The sequence below is a fragment of the Zootermopsis nevadensis genome, unplaced genomic scaffold, assembly GCF_977971745.1.
Source record: "Zootermopsis nevadensis isolate Lab colony 2312 unplaced genomic scaffold, Znev_1.0 Znev_ptg000003l, whole genome shotgun sequence".
Taxonomy (NCBI): Eukaryota; Metazoa; Arthropoda; class Insecta; order Blattodea; family Termopsidae; genus Zootermopsis; species Zootermopsis nevadensis.
In genome coordinates, this window is record NW_028259135.1 from 2702292 (window position 1) to 2724719 (window position 22428).

General features: G+C 37.8%; 2 protein-coding genes across 2 annotated transcripts in view; both read left to right on the forward strand.

The window, feature by feature from the left end:
• The window catches only part of LOC110840940 (U2 snRNP-associated SURP motif-containing protein), a 28870-nt gene extending 8075 nt beyond the window's left edge, over positions 1-20795 (forward strand). The window contains exons 9-22 of the mRNA XM_087360916.1: positions 105-170; positions 3562-3605; positions 11147-11251; positions 11345-11460; positions 11661-11769; positions 12837-12999; positions 13350-13429; positions 13889-14078; positions 14160-14370; positions 15708-15990; positions 16298-16451; positions 17204-17430; positions 18992-19066; positions 19177-20795. Of these exons, the coding sequence (XP_087217042.1) occupies positions 105-170; positions 3562-3605; positions 11147-11251; positions 11345-11460; positions 11661-11769; positions 12837-12999; positions 13350-13429; positions 13889-14078; positions 14160-14370; positions 15708-15990; positions 16298-16451; positions 17204-17430; positions 18992-19066; positions 19177-19501 (2148 nt within the window). The 3' untranslated portion in view covers positions 19502-20795. The remainder of the gene's footprint in view (positions 1-104; positions 171-3561; positions 3606-11146; positions 11252-11344; positions 11461-11660; positions 11770-12836; positions 13000-13349; positions 13430-13888; positions 14079-14159; positions 14371-15707; positions 15991-16297; positions 16452-17203; positions 17431-18991; positions 19067-19176) is intronic.
• The window catches only part of LOC147874883 (uncharacterized), a 71048-nt gene continuing 60442 nt past the window's right edge, over positions 11823-22428 (forward strand). The window contains exon 1 of the mRNA XM_087360989.1: positions 11823-11844. The gene's annotated coding sequence lies outside the window, so the exon portion shown is untranslated. The remainder of the gene's footprint in view (positions 11845-22428) is intronic.

A 22428-nucleotide genomic window follows, 5' to 3' on the forward strand; every position in this document is an offset into this window, starting at 1 on the left:
CCTACCAAATGTAGATTAGTTTTGTAATACCAGTATGGGCCATCCATTTCTGATACTAGGTAAGCAAAAAATAATTATCTTTTTGACCATGGTCTGTTCTTCAGGTTCAGAACATGCGACCAAATGACCCATACCCAACGGAGAGTAAGGAAAAGGATGAGCTAGACAAGGTAACATTTGTTCTGTTAGTTTGCACCTTCCTACTGTAAATTTAAGTTTCAGTTCACAATGAGTATTAAATGAGATAAGAGTAGAAACCCTAGACACTTCTTCAAGGATAAAGGCATGTGAAAATTATGTTATAATCATGAATTTGAAATGGGAACACAAAACTTGAAGCTAGAACTACTACACCAGCAAATGTCCCATTTTAATTGTTAACAATCTTGATTTATATTTGAAAGAATTTTTGATTGAACCTTCTCTGGGAAGTTGACTATCCTGACAGGGATTTAATGGTTGTTTCTTAGATTTCTAATGCTTTTAATTGGGACATAGCTATTTTCTCCCATGCTTACCATTATTCTTAACTATTTTGTCATTTGAAGCTATTTTCTGGTAGGGTTCCCTTTCAAAGATGGTGAATTGAGTTTTTGTTAATCTGAAAAAGTGTCTGGGCCTTTCTTTATAGGTCATCATGTAAAGGTCAAAGAATATTTATAGATGCTTTTTAACTTTGGTCATTGCTAGCGTACTGGTTATACATATTGTTAATAATTCATATTTGTTCAAAATTAAAAACTACAGATTTCAAAATTGTGTGATGTGTTTAAGCAGGACAGGCAAAACTCATCATATCCGTCACTTCTTTTGCAGTGGGGCTGCCAGAGTACAAAATATTTGCATTATTATATTGCAGGTTTTGTTTATGTCATAATACAAATTTTTCTTTTTATTTCCATTGGTTGGAGATTGTAAGTGTGTTATGTATGGATCGTTATGGATCACTCTTACTGCCCCACACTCTGCTTAAAAGCCACAGCCTACTCACCAGTCAATTTACTGCTATGAGTGCAATATCACTGTTCTGTAATTTAAGAATTATTTCATATTTCTGATTATTTGTTTTCGTGAAATAGAAATCACAAACCCAGCTCATGCAAAGACACATGATGAAAGAAAATTTGGTCATCATTTAAGGTTTCTACTTGTTTAATGTTTTGTTTTTGTGATCCTTTTGACTTTATGAACATTTGAGTTCTCTTCATCTGTTCTGAAAATTCCTCCTGTACAACCTAGAGGTTTGTTACCATATTTACATAATCTCCCCACTTACCTGGTCCTGAGGTAATTCACATCACATTTCTTTAAAATTCATTTTCCTCTCATCTATGCATAGATATTGTGACGCATCTTCCCCGTGAGATTTTCCAACCAGAATTTTGTGTGCATTTCTTCGTTGTCATGTGGTACACATCAATGTTCTACTTCTGTTGGTGTGACACCAGTACTTTCAGTATGAAATTTCCTCCATTTTAGATGTTTCTTGGCTTGGTGTTAGAATTTATGACTTCCTAAAGAAACCTTAAATGTGGATATCATAATTTCACATTTTTATTTGCGCTGTTAACTTGTTTAATTTTCTTTGTGTTTGTATTAAAATGTTAGGTATTTGTTTATTGGGTGGCATCCCAGTCGCTGGTGGGTTGGATAGCCAACAGTCTTCGGGACTGTGCTACTGGCCCGTGGGGTGACCCTGTTGTGAACGTTTTAAGATTACTGCGTGAAGTAGTGTCTAGGTTATACTCTGCCATGAAGTGTCTTTGTACATGCTGGTACTCTAATGGGTTTTTGTTATTCTTATCATTTCTTGGAGGTTGTGTGATAAAATATTTTATAATTAAGTTCAATGTGCAATGAATGGTCATTTTTTTTGTGTTGGAAGAATTCTTTTATCTTTATTAGAAGTTAATATATTCCTTTGTTGTGGGTTGAGAATTGAATGTTGTGGATACTATTTGAAGTGTGTTACTGTAGTGAGGCATTATTCATATTTGTCTGGTGATGATGTTCTTAAAGCACCTGTAAGTCTGTAAATTTATAGAAATCCTATAACATTGGCCACATAAAGATTTGAGCAGTAGTTGAAACTGGTTGGTTGATGATTGGAAATGGCAAATAAGATAATTATCTTACTAATACACTAGAAAAGATGTGGATTTACTAAACTTTATTTTGGATATATAAAAGGAAAACAATGAATTATGGTATGGCCACATTCAAAAAATAGTAGAAAGCAGATGACCCAAAGATGTGTCTGATTGCTTGCTGTCTGGATGGAGGATGGAAGAGTGACAGCCAGATGGATTTAAGGAATTCAGGATGCAGTGGCAGAGAGGATTGGAAGGACAGTGTGGATAGAGAAGAATGGTGAGAGGAATCACATGTTGGCTCTGATGTTAAGAAACCAATATGTAGACAATTGAATAAAAATTTTCTTGGATATTATCCATCGTCTAGGAAATATAAAACAGACTTTCACTTTTTTACTTTGTCCGGAGATAGGGATTAGCTCTATCTAGTGGGCCCAACTGTGTAGGAACCTGAAGACGGAGATAGAGTCCCATCTCCGAAACGTCGTTTTACGTTTTATATTTACTAGACGATGGATAATATCTAAGAAAACTTTTATTCAATTGACTCTTCACCATCGTCAAGAAGTTTTAGATTCAATATGTAGACAGCATAACAAATTCCTTTGAAAGTAAGAGAGAAGTAGTATTCAGATGTTTTTGTCATATGAGTACTTTTTTTTGGATATTTTTAAAGCTCTCTGGATGAAAAGCTACACATACAACATTTTGAAGATTAGCTTTATACTCATTTTTGGGTAGATTGATTGCATTAGATAAAGCTGTCATTATCACTGGGCATTGAACAAGAGCAGGAGGTTGTCTGTGTATACAATAAAGATGTACAAACTTCACTGGGTAGTAGCAGCAAAACATTAACCATCGATCATGGCATCCTAGGAGAAAGTATAATGAATGAAAGAACAGGCAGTTGGAAATGTTTGCTAGGAACCAAAATTAGGGAATGTGGGTCCAACAGATTGGGTACACGCTCTTTTTGTCTGAAGACAGACTGACACAGTGTTCAGAATGTCTTTCTTTTTATCCAGACAGTGACCAAAGGATGTACTTTCATGATTATGTACATGCCAACTTTCAGATAGTACCTACCATTTCTTCACTTGATTACATGAAGTCACATATGTAGTTTTGTTTACTCCACATCAGATATAATGGTTGTAACGGAATGAGTTAATTTCCAGAGCCTTGTTTATGAAAACAGTGAATTGTTTGACAAGAGAAGTAGGAAAATTATTGAATTTTTATTCCATTACTAATGAAGATACAGATGACACTTCACATGGTATCCATCATTTATGACATCTCAAAATCCAGTGACTTTGCCCATAATGTTTATGTACCAGCAGGTGGACTTTTTTGCGGAATGACATGTTAAATTTCCAGCCAGCTCAGAATATGTGCAGTATCTGTCTGTTGTTTTGTCACATGTGAAGGGTATATTTTGATGTTGCTGCTGCTCTCCTCACAGATTTTATCCCAGGCTGTTGTCAAAGTGGTAATCCCGACTGAAAGGTAATGTACACAGTCACAAATACCTCACTTTGTTCTCTTACCAACAGGTAAGTTGTTAGATCTTTGCTTGCCGTGGTAACAGAAGGCTCTGTAACATTGTTCCTTCCTAACAGATATTTTAGTGCCTGTATAATAGTTACTGATGTAGCAATGGCACTGGTGTCATATGCATCGGAATAATTGTCATAGTTTACAAAGAACAGTTTCTTTATTTACAAAATATTAACAACTTGCATATGTGACTCTTATTTCAAACTATAGCCATAATTATTACAGTTGCCACAGCATGGTTTTTATGAGGATACGTGTAATAAAATTTGATTTCTGTTATTATTTATTATTATTTTATTAGATGATGGAAAACATCCAAAAAAATTTTTTATTGAAATTCCCTTTCAACAAGTGCTGTTATAGAAAATAGTGACACAAGATAGGGGCTTTGTGTACTGTAAGTGTGTCTGATAAAGTAATGCTATGGCAAACATACTGCCGATGATTTCAAGGATATCATTTTTTGACAATGGAATAGTCGGCAAGGGATAATGTAATTGTGTCGGTTACTTAGGTTCCAGCAATTTATATGATGTATGGTAAGTTCTGTTGCCTTTACAGTATGAAGTTCTATGCAGTAAGTTGAGACTGATACTTTAGTCACAAATGGTTTACAAGAAATATCTGTACATCGTTCCATGGGTTTGTGGGGAGTAGTTTGCCGTTGGCTTATCAGAAGTTTGCAGTTTCTTTCTTTATTGAACATATTGCAGTATAATTATATGTACAACTGCCAACAATCCACCCATTCTTTTTACCATCCAACCACCCAACCCTGTTTCTCCCAAATGACATATATAAAAATTGGTAAATACAAAATAAATCCTCTTGGAAAGACAAATCTCAGGAAATACTGATTTTTGAGTTTCAATAATGTGAATTTGCATGAAATTTTTGTACATGAACTGACAACATTTCTGTATTTAGAAGACATTGTTACTAAAAGCCAAAAATTTTCCGAACTTCCCTGTCGAAGGCACATTGTTAAGGATTTAAATTTAGTTATGCAAAGGAACATGTTACAAAGTCACATCTGTTACCTGTTGGAGAACCTAAGGTATTATATTTTCTTGTGTAATTAGCAAAAGACATGTCCAAGAAATTATTCTGGCATGCACAATCACAAAATTTAGAAATGCCTGAATGAGGTGAGCTATTACACGTTGATTTGAAACTAGTACTGCTAGGTATTTTTTTCCCCCATCTGTGCTTATCTCACTGTGGTACTTGACACAACTATTGAAAATGACTCAGCAAGACATTTGGTACTATTGGCAGTTAGTAAATAAATCATAAATAAATAAAGAAGCAAACATCGTTGTACTCTGTCCCTAATTTAAAAAAAGTTCTTTGTCTCTCAAGAGAAATGAATTGGAATATAAACCTGCAGATTCCCCTCTAAATATAGCCTTGTTTACTAGTAACCATATTAATATTATCCATTGTGATAAAGCAACTAACTTGTGTTCAGAAGCAATTCTGTCACACTTAGTGAATTTTTCTAGTCTGTGACTGTCTTTATAAAAATTATCTGTCCACTGTTCATAATTGTCCTAACAGCCCTCATTTAATTTATATAGTGCTGTTGAAATATCAAGTTTTTAATGAATAAGGCACATTATTTTTTCCAATCTGCATTGTCTAAATAATGTCAGTCATCATTTGGTGGGTTACACCTCAAGCTGTTTGACTTAAATGGTAATGTAACTGATGTATATTTGGAAGGTGCCTGACTCGGACATTGCTGCTTCAGTTTTTTAATGGCTTTCCCCGTCCTTAAAATTCAGCTAAAATATAAATGCTTTCTTTGGATTTGCTCAACCTCAGTAATGAAATTGGATGCTGTGGCATGTGTTCCTAAATATAAATTAGCCAGTGATTTAAGTTTTATATCTAAAAAAATCTGACAGCTTTTTCTGTGAAGATTTCTGTCTTCTGGGTTATTGCGCTGTGTAGTCTGGTCGATGTTAACCAACGTTTCAGAGGTCATACTGCCTCCGTCATCAGGGCGTCATCGCCCTGATGACGGAGGCAGTATGACCTCTGAAACGTTGGTAAACATCGACCAGACTACACAGCGCAACAACCCAGAAGACAGAAATCTTCATAGCGTAGATAACTTAGAAAGAATCGCCCTGATGACGGAGGCAGTATGACCTCTGAAACGTTGGTTAACATCGACCAGACTACACAGCGCAATAACCCAGAAGACAGAAATCTTAATATTCACCGCTGTGAGAACCTCAAGTCTTACAGCTTTTTCTGTGTTCGCTTTAAGAGACTTGACTCGTTTTAGATATATACTTAAGGTTCTCCAATAGTTTTATTAATTGCAAAAGTCTGTCCTGAGTGAGGTTGGTAATAAAGAGTTGCCTCTCCCATGACTACTGCAAGGTGGATGAAGACCAGGCTGATGGCAGCACTGTGCGGCGGTGATTGCTGTGAGGAACTGGACACTAACAACACATAGGGAGAGAAGTTGGATTGGCAAATCTTTTTTTTTTCTCATTAACACCGACTGCATACATATTACATTGTTACTGCACTTCATGGAATTGGGATTTGAGGTCCACATTAAAGACTTATGATGTAACAGCTACTTGTAGCAGCATTATGTTACCAAGTATTCAAGAACATAATTTTGTTCTCATAACACATTTTAATGGTTGATTCATTTTGAATGGAAGTTACTTTGTAGCTTAACTCTATCAAAACTTGGTTAGTGGGAAGTTTTTGCTCAGGGTTTTAAATTTATGTATTACTTTGAAGACTTGCAGCTGTCTGGTAAAATGGGTTGCAACAAAAATTTACACAACATCGAACCAAACAAAACAACATAATGACTAGTGCTGCTTTATATTTGGGAAGTCATGAATTTAATACAGCACGTTGAAATAAGCTGTGGCTTCTTTCACGTTTTCCTAGTTTGGCAATCGTCCTGTTTTTTTGACACATAACCTCTACATTTCACAAAGCATAATTAAATACATCACCATCATTGAACAGGATAGGATAGCCAGTTCAGATGCAGTTGCTGATTAGATGAACTCAAAGGGAGCAATGATCGTGCAGCCAGAAAAGTGATGGGCTACAAGTTGGATGTCCCAAATTAAAATTTGTCTGAAATGGTGATTTTTCATTTCATTGTCAAATCCAGAATAGCTGTGGTGCTCTCACATACCTATACAAGGTGTATCAGTAGTTCTTTCCCTATGGATAAAACAGTTGAAATGTGAATCTGGCCACAGATACAGGAAGATACTCATCATTTCTTTATACTGCTGAAGAAATGTCTTCTCATAAATATCTGTATTCCAGTTTATTCCAATTTGTTGCTTGCCAGCTGCCTTCTACTACTAATAGTTAAATACTTCTGGCATCATGTTAATATGTAAACATGGACTATGTTTTAAGTTCACCTTTTCTTTAGAGGAAAAACAAGAAAGTAAAGTATGCTCAGTGAAGACTATAACCTTAAAGATGTCAGTTGTAGTAAGAGTTTAAAATAAAATGGAGGGTAATGGATCTCTGTTGAGAATGTTAATACTCTCAGTTTGTGTAAAGAATAAAAACATTAATTCTCTTCAAGGGATTACAAAGAACATGAAAATACTATTTGGAGTTCAGTAACCCACAAGCCAAAACTTCTATGTTAGTATTTTTATTTCATATAGAATGCTAAAATATGAAGAATTTCTCAACATTATTAGTATTTTTGCTTTATGTAAAGGTATCTGAAATATGTAGGTATCTGCCAAGAAAATATTTTCCAATTGGTAATCATAAGCTAAACTTTCAAGTAATCCTACTTTTATTTTGCATAACTAACTAACTAACTAGATGGCTTACCGAACCCGAAGGTTCATCACCGAATTAACCAAAGCCCTCCACCGGACCCTGTCCTGGGCCAACAAAATCCAGTTTCCTTCAACTCCTATCTCCCATAGATCCCGCCTGAGATTATCCTCCCATCTACGTCTAGGTCTCCCCAGCGGTCTCTTCCCTTCAGGTTTCCCAACCAGTACCCGGTGCACACCTCTTGTCCCATCCATGCGCGCTACATGTCCCGCCCATCTCACCCTTCTCGACTTAATCACCCTCACAATACTGGGGGAGCAGTACAGATTTTTAAGCTCGTCATTGTGCAGTTTTCTCCACGCCCCATCGTCTTCCCTCCTAGGCCCAAATATCCTCCTCAACACCCGATTCTCAAACACCTGCAATCTGTGTTCCTCCCTCTGAGTGAGAGACCATGTTTCGCACCCATACAAAACAACAGGCAAGATTATTGTTTTGTATACTTTAATTTTCAGGTTCTTAGAAATCAGACGGGAAGACAAAATATTTTGGACTGAGAAGTAGCAAGCATTTCCGGAATTTAGTCTCCTCCTAACTTCCTCACAAGTATCATTTTGATTTGTTATTGTTGTTCCCAAATATTTGAACTTTGTAACCCTTTCAAAGGATTTATTAGCTACCCTAAGATAATTTTGCCCGCCTGTCTTCTGATGACGAGATACTAACATGTACTTAGTTTTTTCTGAATTTACTTCCAGCCCCACTTGTCTACCAGCCTCTAGTAAAACTTCTGCGTTCCTCTTTATTGTATTTATATCGTCCCCCAATAAATTAACATCATCAGCATATGCCAATAGCTGATGTGTCCCGTTCAATTGCAAACCCTCCTGCCTACCTTGGACCTTCCTGATGGCGTATTCTAGCGCAAAGTTAAAGAGCAAGGGAGACAAAGCATCTCCTTGTTTTAGACCGTTCTTGATGAGGAATGTCTCAGATACATATTTACCTACTCGAATTTTGCTGCAGGTTTCATTTAAGCACATTTTTATTAGACCCACTAGCTTCTTTGGTATACCAAATTCAATAAGAATATTATATAGCACTTCTCTCTTCACAGAGTCATAGGCTTTTTTGAAATCTATAAATAACTGATGTACAGTCCCACCGAACTCCCATTTTTTCTCTAGTATCTGACGAATGCAAAAGATCTGATCAATCGTTGATCTGTTTCGTCTGAACCCACACTGATGATCCCCAATAGTTTCATTCGCATATGGGGTTAATCTTGCCAAAAGAATGTTGGATAGAATTTTGTATGAGGTTGATAGCAGCGATATTCCTCGGTAATTACCACACTCAGTCTTGTCCCCCTTCTTATAAATAGGAATAATTATGGATTCCTTCCATTGATGTGGCATCTCTTCCTTATCCCAAATTAACTGAATAAGCTTATGGATCCTCATATGCAACCCTTTGCCACCTGCTTTAATTAATTCGGCCGGAATCTGATCAATTCCTGGAGATTTATAACTTTTCAACTTCCCAATGGCTAGTTCCACTTCATCTAAGCTAGGTTCTGGCACCAACAGTTCAGCTGTATGCATTTTAATCTGTCTAATATCACCAGTATTATGAACATTTAAGAGCTCGCTAAAGAAATTTTTCCACCTATTCACAATTTTTATTGGATCTGCAAGCAAATTGCCACTATCATCCTTTACCAAATTAGTCTGGGGTTGATATCCTTTCTTAAAGTTATTAATGCCTCTGTACAGGTCTCTGATGTTTTTTTCCTTATTATTTGTCTCAAGTTCAGCAATTTTGCCCTTCAGGTATTCCCTTTTCTTAGTCCTAAAGGTTCTACTAGCCTCACGTCTCACGTTACATAGATTATCCGCATTTGTTTTGTTTGGGTTCTGCAACCATTGAAATTTTGTTTGCTTCCTTCGATCTATTAATTTTGAACATTCTTCATCAAACCACGGTTTATTTTGCTTTCTCCTGTAGTATCCTAGTTTCTCTTTTGCTGAAATTTTGATGCAGTTTCTGACATTTTCCCACTCCCTGTTGATGTCCACACTTTCATTATCCTCATTTGTCTCTAAAATTTGAAACCTATTCGAAATTTCAACTTGATATTGTTCCTTTGCCTCTCCCTCACTTAATTTTTTCAAATCAAATCTTTCTGTGTCAAAATTTTGTTTAGTTCGTCTACTTACTGAAAGCCGCTCCCTCACTTTTGCTACCACCAGATAATGATCAGTGTCGCAATCTGCTCCTCTGAATGATCTCACATCAATTACATTTGTCTGCCTTCTCTTATCTACTAAAACATGATCTATTTGATTGTGTGTTCTGCCATCTGGGGAAGTCCAAGTGTATTTATGAACATCACGGTGTGGAAATTTTGTACTTTTTACAATTAAATCTTTTGACGTAGCGAAGGTCACTGCTCTGACGCCATTATCATTACTAAGTGCATGGAGACTCTCGCTGCCTATTGTGGGTTTGAAGACATCCTCCCTCCCAATTTTTGCATTGAAATCTCCTAGCAGAATTTTCATGTGATACTTGCCAAATGTATCAAATACTGATTCCAATTCTTCATAAAAGCTATCCTTGATATCATCGCTTTTGTCTTCAGTTGGGGCATGAACATTAAGGACAATGATGTCGCACCAACGTCCTTCCAAAATTACGTAAGACAACCTGTCACTAACAAATTCTACTCTCTTAACTGCTGCCCTAATTCTGCTATGAACAAAAAAACCCGTCCCTAGCTGATGATTGTCATTCCCCTTTCCATAGAAAAATGTAAAATTGTCCACTGGGATCGTGCCCTCCCCCTCCCATCGCACTTCCTGCACTGCCACTAAGTCTAACTTATAATTCCCTAATTCCCTACACACTGATTTCAGTGCCCCAGCCCTATAGAGGCTCCTAATGCATAACATAATTGAAATCTGTGGAGAATTTCTCCTACAAGATACCTTAAAACATTTTGCTGTAAATAAAATAATAATTGTGAATTGATGGCCATGAAATAAGTCTGTAAATTAATACTTAATCTTATGTAAAATATCAGAATATTTTAACAAATTTCTTGTATTAGCAATGCTTTAATTTTATGCAAATACCAAAACATTATTAAAAATGTTTTCTACCATAAATCTTGAAAACTTGGATGTTAACCCTTTCACTGTTATGGGTGGAGAAATTCTTCCACACTGAAGGATATGCTGCTCTATGGACATAATTTTCTTCCAAGTGTACAGGTCTAACATTGTTTTTTTCTTCTCTCTCTCTTTAAAATGTCCAGAAAGAAGGGATGAAGATAGTTAATGTCTGTGGTACTAATTTCAAAGTTGAAAAGCAATTATATCGCATACAGGCACGAATCATTACATTTATGTCTGTGTTCTTGTGATTGAGTGAGTATTGTCTAACTCAGCTGTTGAACGTTTCTTCACTAGCAGTGAAAGTGTTGTACATTAACCTTGAATCAAAACTTTGAAGTTTCATTTTTCTTAAACTATGAAAAATTTCTTGTACAAGATGCCCCAAGGTACAAGTCACAGTACCTACAGTTTGGGTATTGTGCTAGGAGGGACGGTGTTGATAGATTGGCCTGCCTGCCCTTCTAGAAGGGGGAGGGGGAAAGGCAATATGTGTTGTTTCTGCTTGGATTCCAGGAACCTTCTCATGCTGATACATCGGATGATTGAGTTTGTGATTCGAGAAGGTCCGATGTTTGAGGCAATGATCATGAATAGGGAGATGAACAATCCTATGTTCCGGTAAGGAATGTTCCAATTTCTGATATTCAGAATTTGATTGCAATGTATGTAACATTATTGGTACAAAGTATTTTTCTTTTCCTCTGTTCACAGATTTCTGTTTGAAAACCAAAGTCCTGCACATGTTTACTACAGGTGGAAACTGTTTTCACTGTTGCAAGGCGACCTTCAGTTACGCTGGCACACTCAGGAGTTCCGTATGTTTAAAGGTATGAAGGTCATGGTATTCAACAACATTTTATGTATTTTAATTTTTCTGTCATTCCAAATTATTCAAAGTATATTTTAAAAGAGGGAGGCCAAGGTCCTAAGAGGACTATTCAGCCATGGAGGAAGGAAGGAAGGATATTTTAAAAGCAGTTCATTTTTATAGTTTGCACTGTCAGTTTTTCTTGCTTCTGGATTGCAGCGGGATCAATATGGAAGCCGCCGCCTATGAACCCATATACACAGGGTATGCCAGATGAATTGGTCGAGGGTGAGGAAAAGGAACCTCGCAAGGGGAGTCTGTCAAACACGTAAGTTGATCTTGTGGACTTCACTGTTGTTACATTAACACATCATTAGTTGTAAGACTTGAGGTTCTCACAGCGGTGAGTATGAAGATTTCCGTCTTCTGGGTTGTTGCGCTGTGTAGTCTGGTCGATGTTAACCAACGTTTCAGAGGTCATACTGCCTCCGTCGTCATATTCATCGCCCTGATGACGGAGGCAGTATGACCTCTGAAACGTTGGTTAACATCGACCAGACTACACAGCGCAACAACCCAGAAGACAGAAATCTTCATACTCATCGCCCTGATGACGGAGGCAGTATGACCTCTGAAACGTTGGTTACCATCGACCAGAATACACGGCGCAACAACCCAGAAGACAGAAATCTTCATATTCATCGCCCTGATGATGGAGGCAGTATGACCTCTGAAACGTTGGTTAACATCGACCAGAATACACGGCGCAACAACCCAGAAGACAGAAATCTTCATATTCATTGCCCTGATGATGGAGGCAGTATGACCTCTGAAACGTTGGTTAACATCGACCAGACTACACAGCGCAACAACCCAGAAGACGGAAATCTTCACATCATTAGTTAACTCTTTTGTTATAAAATTATCTCTTTAAAAGTGCACCCCTTTTATGTGTGGGAAAGTATTTATTGAGTGTGTGTATTTAATAATGTTTTATGACTGGAGTATTTCAGTTTCAGCATTTTTAAGAATATAAATTAAACATTTGTGCTTCTTTTAAATTAAGAAAGAACTTTGGTCTTACTACTGATAATTTAGAAAATTGTCCTGTCCTGTCAGTGACTGATTTGTGGGATATTTTATAGAAACTTTGAAGAATGTGTTGCGTTAAATGAGTTGTGAAGTGGTGGGTGATAGGTATTTCTGTCTGAAGTAATTATTTACCTGTAGAGAATGAGGAAACAAAAATCTCAGGATCGGATAGCTGGCAAGCTAGCAGAGATTTGAACAAGATGCCTCCTGAATGTTCCTGCTGCACAGCCTCTGTTGTTATCATGGTCTGTACTGTTTACCTGTGAAATATGTCTGATACATGTTACACTGTTCTCTGTGCAGGCAGAGGGACAGATTGGAAGACTTGCTCCGAAACATGACTCCAGAGCGCTTGAAAGTGGCCGAGGCTATGGTGTTCTGCATAGAGCACAGCGAAGCTGCTGATGAGATTTGTGACTGCATTGCAGAATCCTTATCTATCCTACAGACACCCATCCCAAAAAAGGTAATTTCTCCTTTTTATTTTTCCTTCTTTGCACGTGAAATTTGTCATTTAACACTGACAAACGTTTTTTGAACAAGGTGCTAAGGATAATATTTTGATTTGCAGTGACAGAAAGTAACAGGAGGATGGAGAAAAGTACATAGTGAAGAACTTTGTGATTTGTGCCTTCATTATGTATTGTCAGGTTGATAAGTAGAAAAGGGTTGGTTTGACAGGTCATGTAGCACACATGAAAAGTATAAGGTGTGAAGCTCCTCATTATGTAGTTTTTCTTATTTTCTTGTTACTTCATGCTAGTTTGAAATGTTCTTTTTTAATATATCAATAAATGCACATGATCTGTCTTTTAGATTGCACGTCTGTACCTCATTTCTGATATCTTACACAACTGTGGGGTGAAGATAACCAATGCTTCCTTTTATAGGAAGGGGTAAGTGAATGTAAAACAACATATTATATTTTACCATTTTCATCGCTAAACCTGAGTACATTCGTTTCTTTTGTTGGGTGCGTTAAGGAGGTTTAAAATTGTATTGATTTATAAGTGTCCATAGCTGAGAGCTAATCAGAAATGTCATGTTAGATATCTTGAGGAGGATGAGATAAACGGTAATATATGAAATAGAAAATGTTATAAAAGTTGCTTCACCTTCTTAACCATGATGATAACGTGGGGAACAGGTTCCTTTCACAGAGGACAGTGTTGCACAAGATATAACTTTCTCCTACACTCTTAGACATGTATAATGAGAACTAAATATTTGAAAAATATCAATTCATGCAAGTTATATTTTGTTTAGAAATATTATTTACATTGTAATTGCTCAGAGCTGCCAGCTGTTGCAGGTTCCAAACCTTCAGCATTTGCAAGAGTCACTTAATGTTCTAGGTTGGAATCTCGGTTGCTTCACATCTTCCAAGATGTACATGCTGCCTACATGAGCCTGGAAAGTCGACTGAAAGCAGAAGGATTTAAGCTTCGAGTCATGCAGATGTTTCGTGCTTGGGAGGAGTGGGCTGTCTATCCTAAGGACTTCCTCATTAAATTGCAAAACACCTTCCTGGGACTAACTAGCATGGTGAATATGCATAAGTAATAAGTAATTTGATATGAGTGTGTCTGCATCAGTAATATTTGCTTAATTACTTTCTGCAATCAGTCTGATGGAAAAAGTCACCAAGAAAGTGAAGGAGAAGAAGAGACTGAGGTACGGGTGGAATCAGAACTGGACGGCATGCCCATGTCGGGTGGCGAGGGTGAAGGAGAGGATCTGGACGGTGTGCCGTTAGATGGGGCGGCTCTACTGAAAGGAGCAATGAAACACAGTAGACCGTTGCCACCTCCAGATGATGACCTGGATGGTGTACCAAGTAAGTTGGTCATGGACTCTGCAGACTTACAGAAAATATCACATGATATATTTTCTATTCTGCTTGTAAGCATGGTGCATACATGATCAAGAAAATCTCAGACATTAAATGTATTCACTTTGTATTAGTATTGGACAGATTAATGGAAAGAATTTGTATAATGTCAGAGACTATTGGAGCAAGCTAGGCATAGATTAAAGAAAGTATTAAAATGGATATTAGAGAACTAAGTTTTCAAGACGTGAACTTGTTGGAACTTATTCAGGACAGAATCTGGTGAAATACTCTTGCGATGACTACAATAATTTGTAATAATGGGGAATTTTATTTTGCCCAGAGAAAACTAATTATGGATTAGTGCATAGTGGGTAATTTAGCGGTTTTCTAATATGATTTATACCTCTTGATGTTTGAAGTATGTGCGCTTGTAACATGCAGCCTATCAGATTCGTACTCTGTTGTTGAGAGGCATCTGATTAGCTGTTGTTAGGAGTAAGTATGATCTCAAACACATTGTCTGTACTTCAGATAATCAGTGTGTTTAGGTAAATGGACATTGACTTACCTGAATGTGCAGGAGCAAGCCCCATTGGCTCGTGAGTTACATATTCCATGATGTTTTTGTTTAGTCTGTTGTGGAATTATTGTGTGTTGGATTTTTAACTGCGTAGTTCATATAGTGTTAAATGATAGATTGATAACATGAGAAAGGATGCAGATGAAATTGGTTGTGGCATATTCTTAGGCCTTCAGGGACATGAAAATCTTAGAAATCTCAAAGTAATAGGGTTGAGACTATTTTAACCCAGGATCTTCCAAATGTGAAGCTAGAGAGCTGACCATTATGCCATGTCATTCAATAAGTTAGGTAGTTGTACAGTTGCAAATCAGCAAAGAAATTAAGGCGTACAACATGGTTTGGTCAGCTTTTAACTGGTGTTATTAAAAATTAAATCCGTGGCGTAACAGCTCCAGAGAGCCAAAGCCGACTAGCTTGACTGCTGGCCTCACGTTCACATGCCTAAGCAGAGGTGAACGATGATCCAACCAGATATAGGGTGACGTGTGGTCAGCACGACGAACCCCCAGCCATTGCTAGCTTTCCTGACCGGATTACGCTACCCATTGTAGCTCCCCAATTTCCTCACGATGCTGGGTTGGCACCGGTCCCATACACTGGTCGAAAATCTCATGAGAAAATTTCTTCTCCCCCGAGACTTGAACCAGCGCGCATTCTGTATCGCCGGTCCGAAGCATGATGCCTCAGACCGCTCGGCTACGGCGCGGGACTTAACTGGTGTTATACCCAGGTAAAATAAACATTTTTATCTCTGCAGTGGATGATGATATAGATGGTGAACCATTACCAGAGGATGTAGCAGGAGATAATGCCAACTCAGGCAGTAATAAGGGTAAATCAGGGAGCATGCCTGCTGGGTTTGTTCCATCTCGGTGGGAAACTGTGGACCCTGAGCAGGTGGAAGCTCAAGCCATGACAACCAGTAAGTGGGATCTCCTGGAGCATTCAGAACAGCCTGAACAGGCAGACAGAGGGGAGGATCCTGACAGTGCAGGAGGAGAGGACTCGCAAGAAGGGGACTACCAGAGCTATGAAGCCAGGTGAGTATGATTGTTTATTGAATCCTGCTTAGGTGATTTATGTTATTTTTTGACCAAGGAAAGGCCAAAATATGAACATAGCAATACGTGAATTCTGTGCATCATTGAATTTTATGTGGTAATCAATAAACTTTTCACTCCTGAATTTTTTAAGTTTTACTAAGAGATCAGAGGTTATGACACCAATATGTGTTGTGTAATTGAAATTTATATGACTGTTTGTGAAATATGTTCCTAAGATGTCGATTAATGTTGCATTACTGCTTGCATGTTGTTTCTTCCTGCTACAAACTCATTATGTTAACAGGGATTTGAATGAGGACCGCAGAGCACGACTGCGGGAAATTGAGCTGAAGGCTGTCCAGTATCAGGATGAATTGGAGTGTGGACAGAGGACACTAAAGAGTGGCTGGAGCATTCAGCAACAAGTGGAGCACTATCGACGCAAACTTTTGCGCAAGGTGTGACACAGAAATTTAACTTAGTCCTTATTTTCATCTGTGGTTGAGTATGAGTGTTTATTTATGTTATACCACTTTTACTGCTTGAACTGGAGTAGTTCAGTTAATATGTCTGACTATCAACTTGGCGACCAGGGTTTGATCCTCAGCGGGGGCAAAAGATTTTTCTTGTAGCCCTTGTATCCAGACCGGCTCTGGGGCCCACCCAGCTTCCAGTGGGTCCCATGGGTACCCATTAGATGTGACTGGTGTGGCTGGGGGATGATGCTGACCACTCACCCCCATCTTATACCAAGGTGAAGAAAGATAGGAGCTGTAACACCTCTCCCCCCAAATATTCCCATGTCATGTAGTGGGACAGCTTTACTTATTATTACTGGAACAGGTAGCCTGGGAACTCATAAAACATAAGCATAACTTGTAAAAGAGAAGCTTGCTCTCTGCAGAGCTAAATCGCTGTTGAAAGAACTTGAAGAAACCAGAAACATTAAAGCTAGGAAGTTTACAGGAGAAGTTATTACCTTTATGCAATATGCTTAAGATAATTGGAAATGTGAGAAGGTAATTTCCAAGAAGTTGAGTTTTTCAGCTTGATACATCATATTGATGGTGAGGAATGAGACATTTCCAATTAATGTTGATCAGTTCTTTGATGCGGTACAAAATTCACCTTGATTTTTTTCTTTTGTGTTGTATTTTGGTTCTCATATCTCATATACTAAACAGTGTCACACTTTATTTACTTTGTAAAGGCTGAGAAAGGGGAGAGAGAAAAGGAGAATGAACGTGAACGAGCAGAAGTGGACAAGGAATCGCAGCAGGAATCTTTAGCAGAACGAGATAGAGAGAGGCAACAGGGTTCTGGGTCTTCGTTGGATAGGCGGAGACGTGGAGATAGAGAGAGCAGCCGCAGTGAACGTAGTAGCAGACGTTCCTCATCACCTGATGATAGTTATTATCATCGTGCAGACAGAGACTCGTAAGTATTTGTCTGAATAAATGTAATCTGCAAGAAGTCTCTTAGTTCTTGCACGTGCTTCAGAATCAGCATCTGAACGTTTTCTTAGAGGTTTGCCCCTTGTGATAAATTTGCCGATTTATTGAAGCCTTAGTGGGCTGTAGTTTAAAGAAGAGTCTTTGTAGCAGTGAAATGGTTCTTCCCAGTACCATTAAAATATGTGCATTTATTCTTTGTGTTGAAAATCATAATGCAGCATTCCTAATCGACTACAGTACAGACTGATTATCTTGCCATAAAAATTCTTTATAGCTAATGTGTAGTGTAATGGCCTTTCTTCTTCTTATAGCATTATAACCCTGTGTCGGTCTTAGCTTTTTCGATGAATTTTTTCCATTCTGTCCTATCATTCACAATTCTTCTCCATCACCTCACATCCTCCTCCACGTTGTCTATCCATCGTTTCCGTGGTCTCCCTCTCATCCTTCTTCCTATCGGCCTCCACTCCATCACTCTTCTAGTTACCCTGTTTCCTTCCATTCTTGCAACGTGGCCAAGCCAGGTTAACCTTTTGCTTTTGATCAGCCTCACAATATCTGCTCCCTGTATGATACAATCTAGTTCATGATTCATTCTAATTCTCCAGGAGCCATCACTATTCTGTGTTGGACCATAGATTTTCCGTAATATTTTGCGTTCAAATATTCTAAGTTGTTGCTCATCAAAGCTAGTTAATGTCCAGGCTTCACATCCATATGTGACTACTGGTCTTATCAGAACTTTATAGATTCTCAGTTTAAGTTCCCTCCCCAGTATTTTAGACTTCATTAAATTCTGATAGGCATAATAACATCTATTACCATTCACAATACGTGCTTTAATTTCATTAGTTACTGAATTTATAGTATTAATCTGTGAACCCAGGTAATTAAAATTCTGCACCTGTTCAAAATTATAATGTCCTATTCTCAATTTATTTGTGACATTTCTTGCTGCTCTTGTAACTTTCATATATTTTGTTTTCGATTCATTTATTTTTAGCCCCCTTAATTGTGTTTCTTCTATCAATTTTAATACTGTTTCTTCCAGTGCAGCTTTATTTCTGCTAATGCACTTGTATTGATTTTATGCCTATATGTCCTGAGATCTCAAGTTTCCGAATAGATGCTTCCAGCGTCAGGTTAAAAAGCATTGTTGAGAGAGCATCTCCGTGTCTAACTCTCATATTGACATTAAATGGTTTAGTTAGCTCACCATCTACTCTTACTACTGCCTTGGAGTCTTTCAACGTCGCTCTAATGAGCCTGACGTATTTAGATGGTATCCCTAATAGGAGAATATCGCTTAACATTTGGTCCCTATTGAGACAATGAAATGCTTGTCTGAAGTCCACATATAAATTATGTAAGTCAATATTATATTCATAGGCTTTCTCTTGAATCTGTCTCAATACAAATATCAGGTCTATCGTTGATCTATCTGCTCTAAAGCCACACTGATACTCTCCTAACATGTCTTCTACATATACAACCAAGGTCTAATGGCCTTTATAGATACAAATTGACATTATATTTTTTTTCAGGTCAAGTTCAAGATCAAAATCAAAACGATCACGCAGCTCATCAGGCAGCCCTGTGGCTTCAAAACGTTCATATAGGTAACTTGTATTTGTTTAGCTGTTTCTCTGCAGAGTACACCATACCAATCAGTGTCAAAATGAGGATTTACTTTGTGCATATAAATATATGTTATCTTGTTTGTGAACAGATCACGTAGCCGCAGTCCAGTTTCAAGTCGCAAGTCCTCACGCCGTTCGCGCTCTCCACACAGTAAGAAATCTCGAGGTCAGTCACCTTTATCACCATCGCGTCTCAAACATAGGGGACCTTCTCCACCATCTCCCCCTCGTATCAAACACAGAGGGTCTTCTCCCTCATCACCACCAAGAATGAAACGAAGAGGTGGCTCTCCTCCGACACCACAACGCTTGAAGCGCCGGGGATCGTCGTCGCCCTCTTCACCCAGATCCAAACATAGGGGCTCTTCCCCTGCATCGCCTCCACGGAAACATAAGCACAAGCACAAATATTAGTCAGAGGTGGACAGATAAATTTGTAATGTATTAGTGTGTCTGAAAGTCTCTCAACCCTCTGTTATCAGTGGTATTAACCAGTTATGGTGAACATAGTCAATACTGATATTTTGTGACTTCAATACAGTTACTTCATTTCAGTCACATTGGTTCTTCACAATAGTGCGCAGAACATGCTTACCAATGCATTTACTACTTTTTGACTTCTTAACTCGATCAGAAAAAATTGTCAAACATAGGTTTTCACAGCGGTGAGTATGAAGATTTCTGTCTTCTGGGTTGTTGCGCCGCGTAGTATGGTAGATGTTTACCAGCGCAGTATGACCTCTGAGCCATTGGTAAACATCTACCATACTACACGGTGCAACAACCCAGAAGACAGAAATCTTCATAGGAAACATATGCTTGTTACTTTGTTTTCGATGGAATAATGTGTATGTGTAGGTTTGACAAGACTGTCTAGATTTCAGTTAAAAATGGCTGAAGTTTTACATTTGCATATTATGAATAAGGTGATGATTGTGTGAGATTTGATACAGTTTAAATATTGTAAATTAACTTTGTCATTTGTTTGCAGATAAATTAATTATTATAAATGTCTGTAGAGAAATGAAATATGTGGCACATTAAAACATGGCTTTTAGCCTTCTTACTGCCAGGTCTAATACTGGTCATGTACAAGAACTATCAGGGTGTTTCATAGAATTTGAGTTACATTTATGGGAGGGAACTTAATGCCATTGACAAGAAGCAGAATGTGCTGAGAATGATATATTTTTAGTCAGCACACAAATCACATTAAAAATAAAAGCCTGGACATTTCACTGGCAGTGAAAGGGTGAAATTTAATGGTCAATCTGACAGAGGCATGTGAACCCATTAAGAATTTTATGGTCCTCTTACTATGGAACTAAAATAGACTGTGGGAAGTCAATGGTGTAATGAAATAAAAGGGAGGATTTCAAACACACAGTGGTAATATTTAGTAATGAATCTGACTGACATTGTAATGTAAGACAGGTTTATTTCATAATGAGATAGCATAAACTGAATGAATGAATGAATGAATGTTTGTAAGTTTTGTCTCAAATCTTTTTCAGATCTTTGAACTTTGGAAGTAACTCTTGCATTGTGTTCGTTGCATACTTTAGCCTGCGCATTGGAAATTTTTGTTGTAAATTTGATTCTTCATAGTTCTCCCCAACATAATTTATGAACTTGGTACTTCAGTCCTTCTGTAATGAGTGACTGTACAGAGCAGTGGATGCAATTAAATATGTGTTATGGTTTTTAATGTTTTGTTCAAGAGCATTACTCTAAGCACAAGTAATGAAGGTTTCATAATATTTTTCAATAACTAGGGCAGAATGCTCCTTTCGGAGCTCCTCGGAGGGGTTGGTCAAGTTTTTAAAAAGCAACCAACCCCTTCGGGGGGGGTTGGTTACGTTTTAAAATCTTGTGTAAGAAACTAAACTAAACCCCCCAAATGGAGGGTTAAAACACTTGACCAACCCCCTTTCGGAGGGGTTGGTTGCATTTTAAAATCTTGAGTAAGACACTAAACTCGGCATTGTTGTGTTCCACAACAATGCCGAGTTTGTTTATAGTTGACATTGTTGATGACGTAATTTATTGACGACGACGAAATCACAAATTTTTATAATATAGATACCATTCCATTTCCTATAATACCATTTAAAGTCAATGCATCATTTTACTTACAAATTTTAGTCATATTTTCTGGTATTTGGTGGGTACCCATTTCAAGTTGCAGTCATAGCACTGACTCTTCATACTTCAGTTTCTATGGTTTTGCTCGGGTTGTCCACATGAATGTCAGAATAATTATAATAATAATGATGGAGATGACTATCTTTTGGGATGTTGCACCATGAAGTCTGGTAGAACTTTACGGACATCTCGGAGGTGCTTGCTGTGTATGTCATCATTGACGTGGTGATGGAGGCAACAAGCTGATTAACTTCTACCGTACTACATGGCACAATAACTCAGAAGACAGTTATCTTCATGCTCACTGCATAAAAACCTGAATATGAAATATGACTTGTGATAATGTGGTTGGTTTGTTAGTTGACAGGTTTATAGTTTACTTGGCTACACTGGTTATTCATCTCAGTACAATAAACCAAACTGAAAATTAAAAGATTAGCTATAACTTTGACCAGGGGTTCTCATTCCATTAGGTACAGGTCATATGTGGCCCATCGATGTTTTGTGTGGCCTGTATGCATTTTGTAGTGGCTGGGATAGCTTTGTAGTACATTTGACAGTCTGTGCGTTGGACAACAGAATTTAAATGTTGACAGGAGCAGGGTTTCAATTCTTCCACATTCAGACCAGCTCTTGGGTCTAGTAAATAGCCTTTCTGCTAGGCAGTGTTTCTTTCTGAAGTTCAGTGGTCTCAACATGGAGTGAAACATTCACCTTCGTCAAGTTCTGCAGTTACGTACGTATGGAAATTGAATTTCATGGCCCTTACAAGCTGCATGGCGTGGTGGTTAGATGCAAGAACAGTTTTACCATTTGCTTTTATTCTCTCCCCATCAGATTATTGTACCATTCACTCTGATCTTGGTAAATGGCATATACCATACTACTGTATAATGGTTATACCATCAGGACTTGGTCACAAGAGAAATTAGTGATATTCACCATGTGAAGGTGTGTGTGATGATAATCTGTCATGAGAATATTTCTTTGGGGGCACTATTATCTCAGCAGGCAGGATGTACAGTTCAACCGTTGATACAATGATTGAAGTGGCTATCTTGAAGATACAAAAACAATAAAGAATTGATTCAATAGTCCCATTGTTTTTAACATTATCTGAACCGAGATGCTGAAGATTTTCCCATATTTACATAACCTCTTACACTTAAAACTGATTGCATGTCTGGATATATTCT